At 36.5% G+C, this 16375-nt stretch overlaps 1 protein-coding gene across 5 annotated transcripts in view; it reads right to left on the bottom strand.

Moving 5' to 3' along the window:
• The window catches only part of LOC137290411 (ras-related protein Rab-3), a 60065-nt gene that overhangs the window by 37091 nt on the left and 6599 nt on the right, over positions 1 to 16375 (bottom strand). The window contains exon 1 of one of the 5 annotated variants that reach the window (XM_067821331.1): positions 9673 to 9851. The exons of the other annotated variants lie outside the window; for them this stretch is intronic. Coding sequence (XP_067677432.1) covers positions 9673 to 9675 — 3 coding nt within the window. The 5' untranslated portion in view covers positions 9676 to 9851. Of the gene's footprint in view, positions 1 to 9672; positions 9852 to 16375 lie in introns of those variants that run through there. 5 annotated transcript variants of the gene reach the window in all.

Raw genomic sequence — 16375 nt, 5'->3', positions numbered from 1 at the left:
TGGTGTCAAGAGTAAAATTTCAACAGTCACCATTACTTTCAACTACAGTAAAACTTACATTTTAGACTTAAATTCAAGAACATTAGTGTGTGAATTTATAGAGATAACAAAAACTTCACAGCAGAGTTATTTCTCTTTGGTTTCAGTTATGAAAGACAGGAAAAAATCAGCACAACTTAATTCATTTCTATCACACTGACTATTAATCCAATTACATTGGTTTTATACGATCACAAAACTATTGCACAAGTTGAAAACTATTGCCATGCAGAAGGTTAATGCTGCAAAACAGTGACCACAGCGAAAGCAGCTCCTGTAATCAATGCTAGCGTTCATAATCCTCCAATCCACCATACATGTCTGAAGAGTGAGGCCACATGCTCTGACTTCAACACACGCCCTGACCTTCAGTTTGCAGGTAAGCTTCTTTCTTTATTGTCCTCATATGGTAAAATCCTCCAAAACTAAATCCTGAAATATATTTTTCAAAGAGAATGTCATCCCTGATGTGAAGCTGGACTTCCTCCTACAACACTAAGACTCTTATATAAAACAATAATCCTACACCACAGTGATCCTGTTCAAAACATGTCAACTACAGCCGTGCAAGCAGTATTATCAACTCTATTCCTGTCTGTATAATGATGGCCAGCTTTAGATCTTGCTTTCTTCTATATCCATGTTACATCCACGGTTAAATTAGGCCACATTAACGATTTTATTCAACCTTAAATAAATGTACCTGGAGGTCAGCACCTGCCTCATTACAAGAAAATCAATGAAAAACACCACCTCATCAATCCTGATCACTTTAGATATGAGCAAACAGAGCACAGTTCACTGTTATGCCTTAGGATCCAAAATGTGTGTAATGGATGGAAAAGCAGATTTCAGATCAAAACACGCTCTTGACAGTATGAATTTACCCACAAGTATCTACATTATGGCAGTGAAATAGGACATAACATGATACAAATTGCAGGGAAATGTACCAGGAATGCATTACACACTCACCCAATCACACAAAACAATCCACACGATTCTCCAACAGTAACAGTTTTCTTCCTGAAATACCGATAACATCTGAGAAACCTAAAATTCTACCAGTCTTTGGCAAACCTTTAACAATAGGTGGTATTAGGAAGCAAATGCATATATCTATACTATTAACCTACAGACACTTCCCCTGAGAAACAGATCACTTTATCTATCATTACCCAAATAAGTGCAAAGAACACTGATGTATATGCACCTGAAAACCAGCTGCACAAATACATCTGACACATGACAGATTAAAAAAAAACTGGTACCTAGGTAGCATTTGTTCCATCCAAGAGTCAAGGTCATCCATTACCATCAGTACACCAACAGCTAGATACTGGATATATTGCATACTCAGATTTATATATCACATTCATATTAATCATAAATAATACTATTTATTGCTAAGAGCAACATTAAACAACAAACCTACAACATCTGGAAGTGAGAGAAAGGTTTTGATAGAGACGTCAATAGATTTGAAATAGATAATATCAATAATTAAGTTCAATGATTCTGATACCAGAAAATTCAAACAACTTAACTGGATTAGACAAAACCCTTATTTGATTGTTTCTGGTGTCTTGTTCAGTAACCCAATCTGAAGAGTTACTTGCTGAAAAGATCATCAGAGTCCTCAGAATCTCAGAATTCATTACATTTCTATTCACAACCACCACTTTGTTAACTGTAACAACAATACGATTCAGATATTCCGACAATATGTTATAGAATAAGTATTTTGAGAGTGTTTATTCCCTGTCAACTAATACACAAATGACAAATGAAGCTACAAATTTTCAAACTTACTCAACCAAAGTAATAGATAAGAAAGAGATGAAATTACACAATAACTACCTAAGTTATTCATTCTAAAGTATGGTTTTATGTACAACACTTAACCAGATCAATACAGAACAATGTGTTTATGTGAAGCAGATCAATTCCTTTATCAATATTATATTCACACTGCCTGATCACATATACCTTGTGTCTTGGAGAGACTAGTTTCCGATTTGCTCGTCAATACTCCCACTCAGCCCCCACAAATACATCAAGTGTTCACCTGACTCTTCCCATAAAGGTGAGGATAGGCATCAGCTCAGTTTATAAGTAAATGGGGATGATGACTATAGTTCTATCACTTTCAAAGACATGAAATAATTGTCAGAGAGTTCACACTCACTAAAAGATGAAAAATACAGTCTACTAGATTCTGAATAGAATGCTTTAAACTTCTAATAAAACAAAAGGAAAGGTTTCAACAATGCTACTGCTTGATAGAGTCTTTGAATGGCATTTAGAAGTGATACATATAAAGGCAAGAATTTTATGGATGTCATGTTATTTATTGTGATGGACATGACATTTCAGAATATATTCTTACTCTACATCAGGTGAATAGAGTAAGAATATACCCTGAATATACCCCATTCAGGCATTAAAACCATAAGCAGATCCATGCATGATTTAAGGATGCAACCATGCAATCAAACATCTTGGCCTTAGAAATCAAAATCAAGCTTGTCACCAGATCTTGCCTATATATAAACAATTTCAAGAGTAAATGTGGTGTTCAGTTGGGTCACCAAGCCTGACAACCTGAGCAGTTTGATCACGTCTTGCATAATGAAATCTAACCTGAAAACCCAACATTGTTATCACATAGCAATATTTCTGTCCAGATATAGAGCAAAACTATTATTTCTTGAGCTAGTGATATGACAACATTTCTCTACAAATGAGGCTTGAGATCCTTTGAGCTAATCAATCTTAGGTCTGTATCTAATATTAGTTGTAGTAAGGACTAATCAATCATGTATATATTTGATATTTATGCACTTCCATTTACTCTGCCGGAATAAATCTATATAAGCTAACCTAACCATGATAATGGCCCCATAAAATGTTCCAGAAAACAGACAAGAATGAGCATGACAAAATATATAGAATATGTCTCATAGGTCTGATGTCCTTGCAGGACTGAAAGTGAAATGTAATGACTGTTGGGAACAAACATTGGCAGAATGAATAAACAGCAATCAACTAACAATTAAAGTACATTGCTAAAAGCAATTATCAATGTCATAATCATATACATACACATCTTTCAATAGACACAGGTTTCATAAAATTTATGAATAACATTTGTTTGCCACTAATATGGTGAAAAGAGTTGTGGTGACCTTGAAAATAAAGACAAGGTCACCCAAATTGACTGCTGTCTGAGTAATGCTCCAATGAAGGCTGTCACCAAATTTGATGACATCGCGTAGGACAGTTCATGAGATATCGTGTTAATGAGAATTGGGATGTACGTATAGATGCCACTGAATACATAGCCCCTCATTCTGCATTGAGGTAAGGGACAAAAGCAACTGATTATTAATCTTGTGACCTAGTGCAAGTACTGCTTAATTTGAGATGTGTCAGCTAGTACTGCCTATCTGAGATCCATCAGTCAGCTAATCAGTCAGTCTATTAGTTTTCAACTTTAGTCTTAAGTCCAAACTTCTGAGTAAGCCAAGCTTACAATAGTTCTCACAACGATATTAGAATCTAATAATGTCAAAAGCCCTATTGGGGCAAGTCGACTCTAAAGTCTAGGGCTGTCTTGGCAGTTTTCCTCAAAACTTGCTCATACCACCAGCAAAGTTCACCAGACTTATAGTGTAAATTATCTTTGAAATGTTATTTTCATATTTAAATATATAATTTACAAATATATGACTTAGGAACAAATATGCCAATTGTAATTCAAATATGAATTAACTGCAGCTGTGGGTGTAGTAGTAAGAGTTTCCGTCCAGAGACTGGAAGGTCACACATTCAAAATACTCACATCATACCAAATGACATTAATATATGGTACTTGTTGGTCCTTGCCTGGTGCTCAGCATTAATGGGTACAAGAAGGACTGGTTGGTTCAGAGTCTGTATATGTTTATGCTTAACTGTGGTATAGTGCTAGTATCTCAGTTAGCTAATACAATATAACCAGCTTAAGTTTGAGCTAGTACAAGCAGCCACACATACACATGCATGGACATTGTCATATGAGCAAAATAACTTAAGCTAAACATCATTTCATCTCACCATAGCTCAGATTTTATTTGAATTGAAGAGATGTCTTAAAACTACTTATGTAATGCAATCATTTAAGCACTGTACTTTTAAATGGATTCTGAATATGCAAAACACGAAAGCAAGATATGCCAAGTGGAATAGTATATGAAAATCTTCTAAAATAATGACCAGTGAATGTGCTAAGCTTCACCAGCTTTGCCATGGCATTAAAAAAATTAGTATTTTGCAATACAGAATGTACTTAAATAAATAGGTCTATTTCACTCATGCAGACAAATTAAGTTTCTCATGCCATCTTCAGGAAAATATCCCTGGATCGACGTGAATCCAGCAGGCAATGTACAATTTAATCATTCACATAACACAAAAATAGACATGAACTGGAAGTGACAGATTGCCTTAACTCTACAGCAGTAATCATCAACATATATTCATTATTCAAAGTCTGCTCTGCAGAAGGCTATTTACACCAGCTCTCTCTTACAAAACCAGTAGAGAGGGAGATAGCATCTTGGATGAATATTTCCTGGCACCATTATCTGATCAACTTTCAAGACAGTGAATTGAAACTGAAGTATGGCCAATGCCTTATAGCACAGAACTGATGTATTTTAAAGACCTATCATGAACATTTGCAAAACATTTCAGTTTTTGCCAGAATATTAAATATTTTATCTTCTAGTGCCATGATGTTCATAGCAGAAACACTATGACCTTGCAGTTTAATGAGTCTCCAAGAGCCTTCACTGCAAAAACAGAAAATATCTGTGAAATCAACCATGAGAATACCAATTGTTAGAATAAATTGTGTTAACAATATCATTCCTAAGGACATTAAAATCATACCTTATAGTTAGGTAACTAAGGATGGAACAAGTCACAAGGTGCCACCAAGTACTGCAGGAACATTTGTACTCAAAGATTCATACATCCAAACATATCACAATGGGATGTTATCAAACACAAGAACAACTAATACAATATAATACAATACTATCATTACACATTCATACACTACAATATACAAACCTGGAAGACAATCCTATAGTATCATCAGGACAATAAGTTCACAAATTAAATGATGACACCCTCCTACTAACATAACATAGCGTCAATTATCATCTTGACGGAGTAGCATGGTTCATGTTATAACCATCATTTACTCAGGTACATACAGAAATATTACAGCAAACCAATGGGAAGCTTCATGATTAACTTGTGAAGCAAAATGAATGATTAGCACAGGTCATCACATGGTACTAAATATACCACTGTTTATGCAAGCTTTGTTTTGAGAAGTAACATGTCTGCTGACCACTGCATGCAAGACGACATTTAGTGTAGCTGAGATTCCACCTTCATTTTTGTCCCAAATGTCCACCCTTATTTCAACTTTCTGAGAATGCATCAAAATACATCATAAACATCACATGTTTGTTACTTTATGACAAACTTAGTCAAACTGGCTGTCCGACAGATTTCCTTCAAGTTGTTCAAGCAGCACCTTCTGTCTCTGTAAACTCAAAGTGCATTTATGTCCATCAATACATAACTGATAGAGAATAATCCTTTTATAAAGATGTAACATCTCAGTTCCAGCCTGGGTCAGGCTGATGATTTCAAAGTTTTCTTAGTGCTATAAGTATGACTGTCATACCTCCTATGCTTTAGCCAAGACTTATGACAGTCATAGTGCTTTGTGAAACTGGGTCCAGGACTCTAGCTGTGTCTAAAGCTTTTTGGGAAACAGGTCTCAAAACTGAAATATAGTTTGGCCTATATTTATACTTCACTTGAAGCACAAAATTCAGATAAGCATTTATTTATACCTCATGATTTATACCAAGAAGCATTGCAATTCTTAGCTATTAATGTTCATACAGACTATTGGAAAATTTAGTGTATGTAATGCAAATTTTACCTATCTTGCCTGCAGCAGAAATTCTGCAAACATATCTTATGTTTGTTGTTTAACATTGTAGTTAGCGATATTCCAACTATATGGCTACACTATATAATGAAGTCTGGACCAAACAATCCACTGATCAACAGAATGAGCATCAATGTGCTTAACTGGGATAGAATCACTTGTGTCAAACAAGTCAACAAGCCTAACCACTTAAACCCATTAGTTGCCTGTTTCAAGCATAGATTGCTTACATACTTGGAAAGACTATGTTTTTACATATCCTAGATATATATTTTAATTGTACTTCATGATCAACGAAACTGTTATGAGAACATTATATCACCTGCTCTTAAGATATAGAGAAATAAACTCTATGTCCCAGATACATCTCCTCTATGTCCCAGATACAAATCCCTATAATGATACATTTTATGTCTAATGGGAATTACAGTAAGCATAATATCAGCAGAAGTCTGATGAAAGATTCAGCAAATAGGTCTCCCACAGTGTTCACTTTCCCTATTGGAACTTTATGACTAATACTAAGTTGGTCTAAGCCATATTAATATCCACCATGGAAGCAGCAATGGATAACCGAGACTGGTACCTGACTAAGGATGTCTGAGACAGCAGATATTGATTGTGCCAGCCTCCATCCCTTACAGGCAGCCAGCTCCAAACATCACTTGCGGATAAAGTAAAGCCTCAATTAGCCAAACAATTGTTTCATGTCTACCCTGCAGTGGAAGTACAGGATGAGGACCGACTGTGTTATTTCACTTCCCTGAAGATGAACTTCAAGTTCAACATGTACAGCTTTCATAACAATAGAAGAGTAGAACCATATTTCTCAGATATGGACAAATTTTCGGGATGAACAGCTTCTTTATTCACATGATGCAATGTTTCAAAACAGATTCTTGTATCGTTGTCCTCCATACAGATTATTGTATTGTCCAGGTACTAGTTTGATAATGATACAAGAATTCGTATTGAAACATCATCCTTATCTGATTCACCAACATGTCACTCAAAAAATATTTTTCACACTCCATAAGATTCAAAGGAACGTGTAATCAAATGAAAAAACACTTGTTTTTAAACTGAATATGGTGTTCCTGTTCTCCTTGATTCATTAGCAGAAACATCATGAATCCTGTAATAATTCTTCATGGGAAGAATATGACAGTACAATAACACCATAACAAAGATGAAAAGATGGACAACAACTGCACTTCTTGCCATGGTTACCAGAAGGGAGCAAGAATCACACTGACATCCAGCATATATATCAAATATTCATGGTATTCCAGTTATGCACAGATCTTGTCATAGCCTGCAACTACAACCACTACCTCAAAAGCTGGGTACCATATTTAAATGTCTTTTGGTAAGGTGTGGCTGTGGATCACACCTGCGACCTTCTGCTCTCCAGGTGGACACTATAACCACTACACCGTGGAGGGGGTCACCAAACAAAATGAAAGAATTAGAATCATGAGCAGGATCATTACAAAAGTAGAAGTGATTTCTCTGACTTAAATCATGTGACGTTTTTTACATAGCTTCTTAACTTTGCATAATAACTTATAGTAATTCCAAGTCTTTATGGATAATCAAAGATGTTTATAGATGTTTAAGTATACACAATTACTGTTTTCAAGCAGTAGAAGTATCTTATTGATGCCGAAACACTGCTATTGCACAAAAAAGAAGTTGATCATCCATAAGGACTTACCATTCTTATTACTTATAACTTCTAGAATGCCTCTCAAACAGTTCATAATAACTTACAGTCGCACAACTTTACTTGTTTGAAATGCACAGTGAGAACAGCTATTGAATTACAGTCTCAGAATCAACAGCAACAACAGCATGCCATCATGCTATTGGTTTAAAAGCACAGGAGCAGTGATCCAGGCTTCTTGCCTATGCAACACAAAGACTTAACCTATACACTAACCTGTTAGTCAAAGCCTAAGAGAGGGCAGAAATACAATACTTAATACACACAAAGGAAAAAGGTCTCTCAGGATTTACCACTCTCCTGCTCAACTGGGTGTGATGCTCAGACATTTAACAACACAAACAGGGAGGCAATTCTCAGTACTGGGCCTGGTCAACTGAAATATCAGTGGACATCATATAGCATTGAGTGACAAAAGCTGTCCTTGGCTCAATCAAACACAAATCAATATCAGCTGAACTGCTGGTGTGTATTATGTGATTAATGGTTTCGCTCCAGCAAGCAGCCATGATTACCCATGGACCAGGCATGAGGCCTCCATTGATTCTTGGACTCTCTACACTGAAAGCGAGTGGCAACCAGCCGGATATATTATAGATCTTTCTGATAACCAATCATCCATTTCCATTTTCGCATTTAAGTAGTATCTGTTCCTTGCCATAGAGATTTACTACCTGGACACTGCCATAGCCACTTTGTTGTAGAAATAAACCATTATAATACACAGAACACTTCTAGTAATGAATAGACAATTGTGCCATGAATAGGACATCATCCCTTCTAACCACAAAGTATAACTGAAGCCTCTACAATGAGCAGTTACAAATACAGTGAACTCCTGTGCACGGTTAAAAGAATAATTCTAAATTTGAATAACAATTCATTTTAATCTGAGAGTCCCGGGGCTTCTTGAGATTACTGGCCTACTTCTTGGTAGACTATTAGATTCGCCATTAAGGTTTTCAAACACCTATGGATATCTTTAAAATGGCCATTTTCTGTACAATGTGCCATTTCTGCAATAACAGTCTCACTTAAATACAGTGTTCAAAGGTGACTGGATTCTTGTAGTCTTCTCTCACAGTATTTAAATCTAGGGACCCACTTAGCTTTCATATCATGGTTGGGTCAAGGACTCCCTCATGCTAAACAATGAACAGTGACATACATGCCTGCCTCCCCATTTCTGCATTGTAACAGTAGGAAGAAAACTCCAATCAGACCAGGTGATCAAACAAATACCCCACCTGTCAACCAGTAAACTCATTACATGCATATCTGTCAATATCTGTATGGTTATGGCCAGTAACAAATGAAAATGTAATGATTTCCTGATTTCAATATGTCACACAAGATTCCAGACAACAACCATTGCCAATGTGATTCAATTCCCATGCACAAACCACAACATAAAAATAAATGATCAATTCCTCTATTCTTCACATTAACAAATCCTCACAGATCTAAGCACTGCAACCAATCAGCATACCAGAAGTGAAAACACACAAGTCATCTTGAAACCTTTAGATGGTTCAGAGACCAAGATTCATAATTTATTACATGTTCACTTTCTCAAATATTCAAGCGTAATGGTTTAAATCAAAAATGCACAGCATTCCTGAGAGGGAAAGGTGGATAATCTTATTCCTTAGAGTAAATATGCATGCATTTCACACAATAATCTTGTATTGAAGATGAGATTCAAAATCCGTCCCAGAGCTACTTATCAAGATTGGCAACTGAGGCCCCATTGATGAGGAGAAAACACGACGATTTGGAGACTCCAAATCGTTTGAGCTAATCAATAACGGCATCATGGGGAAAATCAAGATACTATGGCTGAAAATCACAGAAACAAGTAGTCAGAAAATGATAAGAAAATGTTTACCATTCTGTAGAGCAAGGGAAATACACGTCAGTGAGGATAGAATATGGGGACTCCTGAAGCTGGTGACACAACTGCTCATTGGCCGACTAGACTCCCAACTTCAATGCAGTACTACTACCAGCATTATTGGATGGTGGAGAAATAGGGAGAAGTGCGCTGCCAGAGAGCTGAGTGGTACTGAGCACGCTCAGAGAAGCAAATGCTGATCAATTTCCTTCACTGGAAGGAGGGTGTTGCCATGGGAACGTTAACGCAACTTCTCTTCAGGCTGAATTCCATAACATGGTAAAAGACTGGCACATGTGAGAAGGGGCTTGGGACCAGAAGGGGCCATTGCTAAAAGAGATCATAGTTAGAAAGCCAAGAATGAAAGTTCAAACATGAAGTTATTAACCAGATGAACTTGGAAATAGCCTGAAAGGGAGATTGTAAACAGATGCCTTTAGAGGTGTGTCAGTATAGAATGTGATTAATGGATCTGAGGACGGCTTTTATCTAACTAGCTGGGCAATTCATGGAAGTATTGATCCTCTGACACCATTCATGGTGTATTCTTGTCCCAGCATGGCACTGCTGCTTACCCCTTGTACCATCCAGCCAGCCAGCCAGGCCATGTCAGTGTAAGTCAACATGGCTGTTGGTGCTACTCCACTGCCATGGTGAACGAACAAGATGAGTGCAATGGACAGTGATAGAGATAAAGGAATGATTTCCTGCAAGCCCTACATCCTAATGATTGTCAGTCGTTCATGTTTTCCTATAAACTGGTACTGGTGGACACTGATGCTTGAAACAGGAAGCAAATGCTTTCAATGGTTTTACTGGCAAAGTAGGATGCATATTAACAGAATCTGAATTATGGGATTATCAAAACAATTACAGATAGTGTTTTGACCAATCAAATCCAACCTGTTTATGCGAGACAGTACACCAAAACATGCAGAAAAATATGTATCTTGCTTCCCATTATTGGTGTGCACCATAATATTCCTTAATATCTGGATCCTGTAATTCAAATATTTATTAAATCATACAGTTCAGTACACTAAACCATTTCATTACTTTACAGGAAACAAAGAGTTTGTGTTAGGACCCTTGAAATCAGTAATTGGGGACAGTGTTGATCTCTTGTCTTTCAGGGCAAGGTAAAACCCTGCATATCTTATGCAACATAATTAAGCAATATATACTTCTTTAAGAAATCAGTTTGTAGGTCAAAATTTAAACAGCTTGTTGGATTAAACATAGTTCACATACTGATGACAGCAAATATGAGGTTCAATGTTAGACATAAAATACGTAAATAATTAATGAAAATATATGAAGGCATGAATTACCACACTGATAACTGTCTCAAATAAACACTACCTCAATGGTCAGTCTATGAGTTAAGCCACAAATGCTACTTCAATCCTACTGGCTACTTGCAGCAATAAATTTTCACATAACACATATACTCGTCCATTTACAAAGACACAAATTACATAAAAACAAGCTAAATGGTCAGTTTGACCATGTGGACAATACACACTTGAGGCATATGCTGAATCATTCACTATACGATTAGCCAACATAACAATCACAATTCCTACTGATGCCACTCAACATGGCTCTATCCCAGTAAAGGTCTCTCTATCAAAAAGTGTCCAGGTTCACGTGATGTCTAACTCAATGCACCTGTTGTTTCGCAGCTCCCTCGCCACATCTATCAAGATTCTCTCTCCACAAACATCAGGTTTCCCATCGCAACTTAACCCCTGGGGAAACCTGTTCTCTAATCACCACTATTTTCATACATAATGAAACTGAACCTACTTGATCAATGTTTTTTAATGATAACCATGATAAATTCCCTGTCCGTTCTTGCTACCTTAATTGGAACCTACTGCAAGGTGGTATGGTGCACAAGAAAGCCTAACTTTAAAAAATCAATAATGCCCACAGAATAAATCAAACCAATTAGAGAATCCTTGCATTGAATGCAACCACTATTTGGAACAAGTTGTCCTTGACTGCACCAAGATTTGGGGCCAAGTTGGGAGAGACATGTGCAAAAGCCAATCTGCTATTTTTAGTAATCTGTATCTTTGTTGGTAATTAGAGGGTGTTGGAAATAGTAAGAAGGTTGAGTAGAAGATAGAATCAATATCCTCAGGGCATAGTTGATGTGAAAAATAATTACTATCTTACAAGGACAAACACTGATAATAATGTTGCAACTGTATTACAATATTTCAGTTTCTTCCCAAGTTCATAATACTGTGTTTTAACAATAACTGTAAGTCAGAATTGTATTGCTGTCTAAGTGAGTAGTGATGTGGATGTTACTACATTCAGATGCTTCGAGTGTCAAGTGTAATGTGTAATCGTCCACAACTGTCACAGACTAATCAATCTTTGTACAAAATAGTCCTGAAGGTATTTAGGATATTTAAAGGTTTTGTATAGATCATTGCTCTCACCATTTTTGTGACTGTTTTGTGAATATTATTATAAATAACATTGCTGGGACATTATGTAAACAAAACCCACCTGTATATTTAGAAATAAGTTATGATTGTGACTCACAAGACACCAAATGCCATTTAACTTGCCACCATGCATCTTCAAGGTGAATTTGGTTTTTTTCATGAAGTCAACATTTGTTGCAAAAAGGTGTTTTAAAAATACTAATTGTGTTCCGGAAACTACTGAGCAGAGTTGCTATCACATTATCTGATGTCATTGTGAGTTGAGTTTTACACCATCTTTAGTAAAATTCCAACAATTTCATGACAGGGGACACCAGGAATGGGCTTCACCTTGATGTCATTGAGGATCATTCACTTGTCTGCTTCTGTATAGTGCTGTTTTGTTCGAAGTAGCTAAAAAGGGGTGTATTAAAAAGGTATATGTAATATACACAGTTATGAGTATTAACCATTAATATCTAAATGAGAAAGAAAACTTTGAAAGACTTCCTAAATACTGCCAATAATGTGCTCATGTGGTGAATTCTATCAGAGAGAAGATTTCCTGTCAGTAAATCATCTTTGTCAAATTTCTCTTTTTTTAAAACTGCATTTTTCTTCATTTTTGCTCTTGCAATTTCCAAACAAGAAATTTTAGTTTTTGTGAATCTCACAAATGCATGGAAAACAAGACAATGCTCTATCCAAAATATCCTCCTGCCAAATTGGTCCTTGTACCTGGAAGTATGGAGAAACGTCTTAAGAAATAACACATGGGCCCTTTTCTGATGGACTGGGACACCCTCCCACAATATCCCCCCTCACATTTACTACACACCAAGAGTAATGCAAAAATCACTTCATTGTCATGTAAAAGAAAGCACTTTAAACTGATGTCAGTTCACAATGTCACAGCCCGAGGTCTGCCGCGGCTAGAATTATGACATGTATACGCAGTTATTTGTTGCTGTCCAGATAACATAATGCTCAATAAATCTGTATTGAGTAATTAGGCATACATTGTTTAACCATTTGATATATGTTACTCAATATATCTTCCTTAAACAAGCTGCTGAGGCAAACATGAATACTTATATTCAAGTTTCTGCTGCAACAAAAGGTGATTAACAAACCATAGTTGTATAATGATTGTCAGTTAACATGAAAGTTTGAATGTGGAAGTCCAGCATGCAGCCAAGTGACACACCTCTTTAAAGCAAGTGAGCAAAAGTGTACACAAAACTATTATGAGTTGTTGATCTGTCCTTTCCTAACAGCATAATGATGATGACAAATCCAAATGTTATACAGGAAAGGGAAGCGTGAGTAATTACCAGCAATTCTTCTTAAATAAGTAAATTGGATAAGGCTATAACCCAAGTTACATTCAATATTTCATTTCTTCTTTTTCTTACATATAACTTAGAGTTACTCTTAGCACATTCTCCAAACCCTATTAGCATATGTATTTCATTCCTACCCAGTTCAATATATTAAACAGAGACTTAAATTACACACAACAAACACCTGAATTATGTACAACAAAGGCTTCACTCATACACAACAAACATAAAGACCTAAACCAAGAAGACAAATTGTTTACATAAAAGATAGATGAAGAAAAGGTGGATTCTGAGACACTAAACACTGACTTAACTTAAAATAAAAATCTGTATTTGAGGGCTCTCTTTTGATCCTGAATCTAATTTCAACTCTCCCTGTAAGCCAGAAAATGGGAAATACCTACATAAAACAGAGACATAAACATAACTGTGCTAGAGCTTGCGGGCATTTTTTTCACTGTTGAGGATGGATATATTCATGTGGTATAAGCATCATTTGACACTGATGCCATATGTGGTGTTTTTACCAATAAATATTCATGAATGTACTATGCATCTGTAATATATACTGAGAGCAGGATTTGCAACTTCCTGAGGCTGGAAGTAGCCTCACAGTTTATATTCTTCACATAGCTTCTAATCAATGCTATTAACCCTTTAGTATATGGATGTAGAGACAAGTTCTATGACCACAAGTTACCCCAAAGTTATTGGCTACCACATGTGACCAAAATGGGGACTTTGATAGGATCCCCTGCAACATATGCTGGCTGCAATACCGGGTAGGTTTTTCGTTAGAACTGGTGGTCCGACTTGGTGACTTGGTCATAATGCACTATGAGCGTGGTATGTTGCTCATAATGCAATTTGCTGGTCCATGTGTTCTAAAGTAATACCAGAAATGCTTGGAAAATGTTTTTTGGAAATTATTTGGTAATGGTTGATATTTCAGATTCAAAACTTATATAGAATCATTCAAAGTCATACCACATTGACCTAATATGGCATATAGGTAATCACGATTCCCTATTCATAATGATGACTCCTAAAATATCTAAAAACTTGTATTGAAAATCGAAGAAAAACACTATACTATGCAAAATATCAAGTGATAACTATCAATGCTGGTCGAGAATTCTAGTGGAATTACAACAGGTGCAACTCTGCTGACATTAACACCATCATGCAAATGGTAACCATCCTCGATTCTGAGAACAAGGTCTTCAGCCTTTTGTCACACTTCTGGGGTAATTCTCTCAAAAGAAGCATACACAAACTCTTTAATGTCTGAAAGCTAGTGGTATTATTGTGAGCAATAAAACTGTTACAGCTACAGCACAATGGAATTGGACTCAAAGTGCCATACTGGCATACACAGAACTATGTCGCCTTGTTTTGCAGCTAGTTTGTTAGTGATTGTACTGGATTGGCTTTTTGTGCTGCAGAATGTTTTCCATGATCTGGGGCTTTGTTTCTGCTTGCATGCAAGGCACTTTACAGGTCAGAAAATCCTGCAACTGAGCCTTCAGATTGCTCCTGGTGGGTGTGATGGTACCAGGGACACACAGGTAATGGTAACTGGCGATATCCAGAATGATAACACTTGCTTGGTCCTGCTGTGTTAAAAGCAACCCGATTTAACATATTTATTTTGAATATAACTACGACAAGAATTCCCTCTTTTTCACATATATACTTGAAAAAAAAAATAGTTTACAATCATTTAAGTAACTTAATTAGTTAAGGCTGTATGAATAATTATAGTCTGCATTTCAAAACCATTGTGCGTTCTTTGTTAAAACATCAAAATTTCCTCCTGTGAAGTCAACCCTCAAGTGCATTTTTTCATCAGAGCTTTAATATCCAACTAGGTAGAGTCATACATGTATCATATATGTGCTCTTATCTTGTGTCAAATTTATCAAATTGATATTACAGCGAAAAACCATTTTCCATGCATTTCCGGCATTACGTTAGATTTCATCATTTAGCTTCACTATCATGAACCTGGGACAGTGCTCCAGATAAGGGGTGTTTCTACGTATGTAGGCATGGAAATATGCACATACAATTACGTTTAAATCAATAGTATATGATGAACAGGAGTATACAGGCCTGTATGCCATTATTTCAGATTTGGACAGTACATCTTCTCTCACGCTTCCTGGTCAGGCTTTATATACATATCGTAAACTTTGCCATGGTTGAAATAATTCCAACTTGCAATGAGTGAGTGAGTGAGTGAGTTTAGTTTTACGTCGCACTTAGCAATATTCCAGCTATATGGCGACGGTCTGTAAATAATCGAGTCTGGACCAGACAATCCAGTGATCAACAACATGAGCATCGATCTGCGCAATTGGGAACCGATGACATGTGTCAACCAAGTCAGCTAGTTTGACCACCCGATCCCGTTAGTCGCCTCTTACGACAAGCATAGTCGCCTTTTATGGCAAGCATGGGTTGCTGAAGGCCTATTCTACCCCGGGACCTTTACGGGTCCCAACTTGCAATGCATTAGGGATCTACTACATTAAAAAGGGAATCCTCCTTACTAAACAATTTCACATCAGCAGACAATGGCTACATTTAATTTTAATTGGCTAAAAATAATAACCACTTGCACATTTTTGTGAGTCTTCTCTTGCTGTTAAATCTGAAAAGCATCAAAAATGTTTTTTTGTGGAAGATATCACCTCTACATCAAAATACTCAGTGAAAGATGTAGGCAGTAAAATTGTAACGTTGCTCAATCCACATTTGTTGGCTCCTGCAACATGCATGGACTGTTGGGAACCCATCCTTCCAATAATCCACTTGGCTCTTGGCCCGTTTAATACTATCTATGGGAAATATGCGTACATAGTTTATAAGTAAACAAAATATTCTATTTGCTTTAACAGCTTAATG

The sequence above is a fragment of the Haliotis asinina genome, chromosome 7 (genome assembly GCF_037392515.1).
Source record: "Haliotis asinina isolate JCU_RB_2024 chromosome 7, JCU_Hal_asi_v2, whole genome shotgun sequence".
In the NCBI taxonomy this organism is placed as follows: domain Eukaryota; kingdom Metazoa; phylum Mollusca; class Gastropoda; order Lepetellida; family Haliotidae; genus Haliotis; species Haliotis asinina.
Note: the sequence above shows the minus strand (reverse complement) of the source record. Positions and strands in the feature narration are given on the sequence as shown.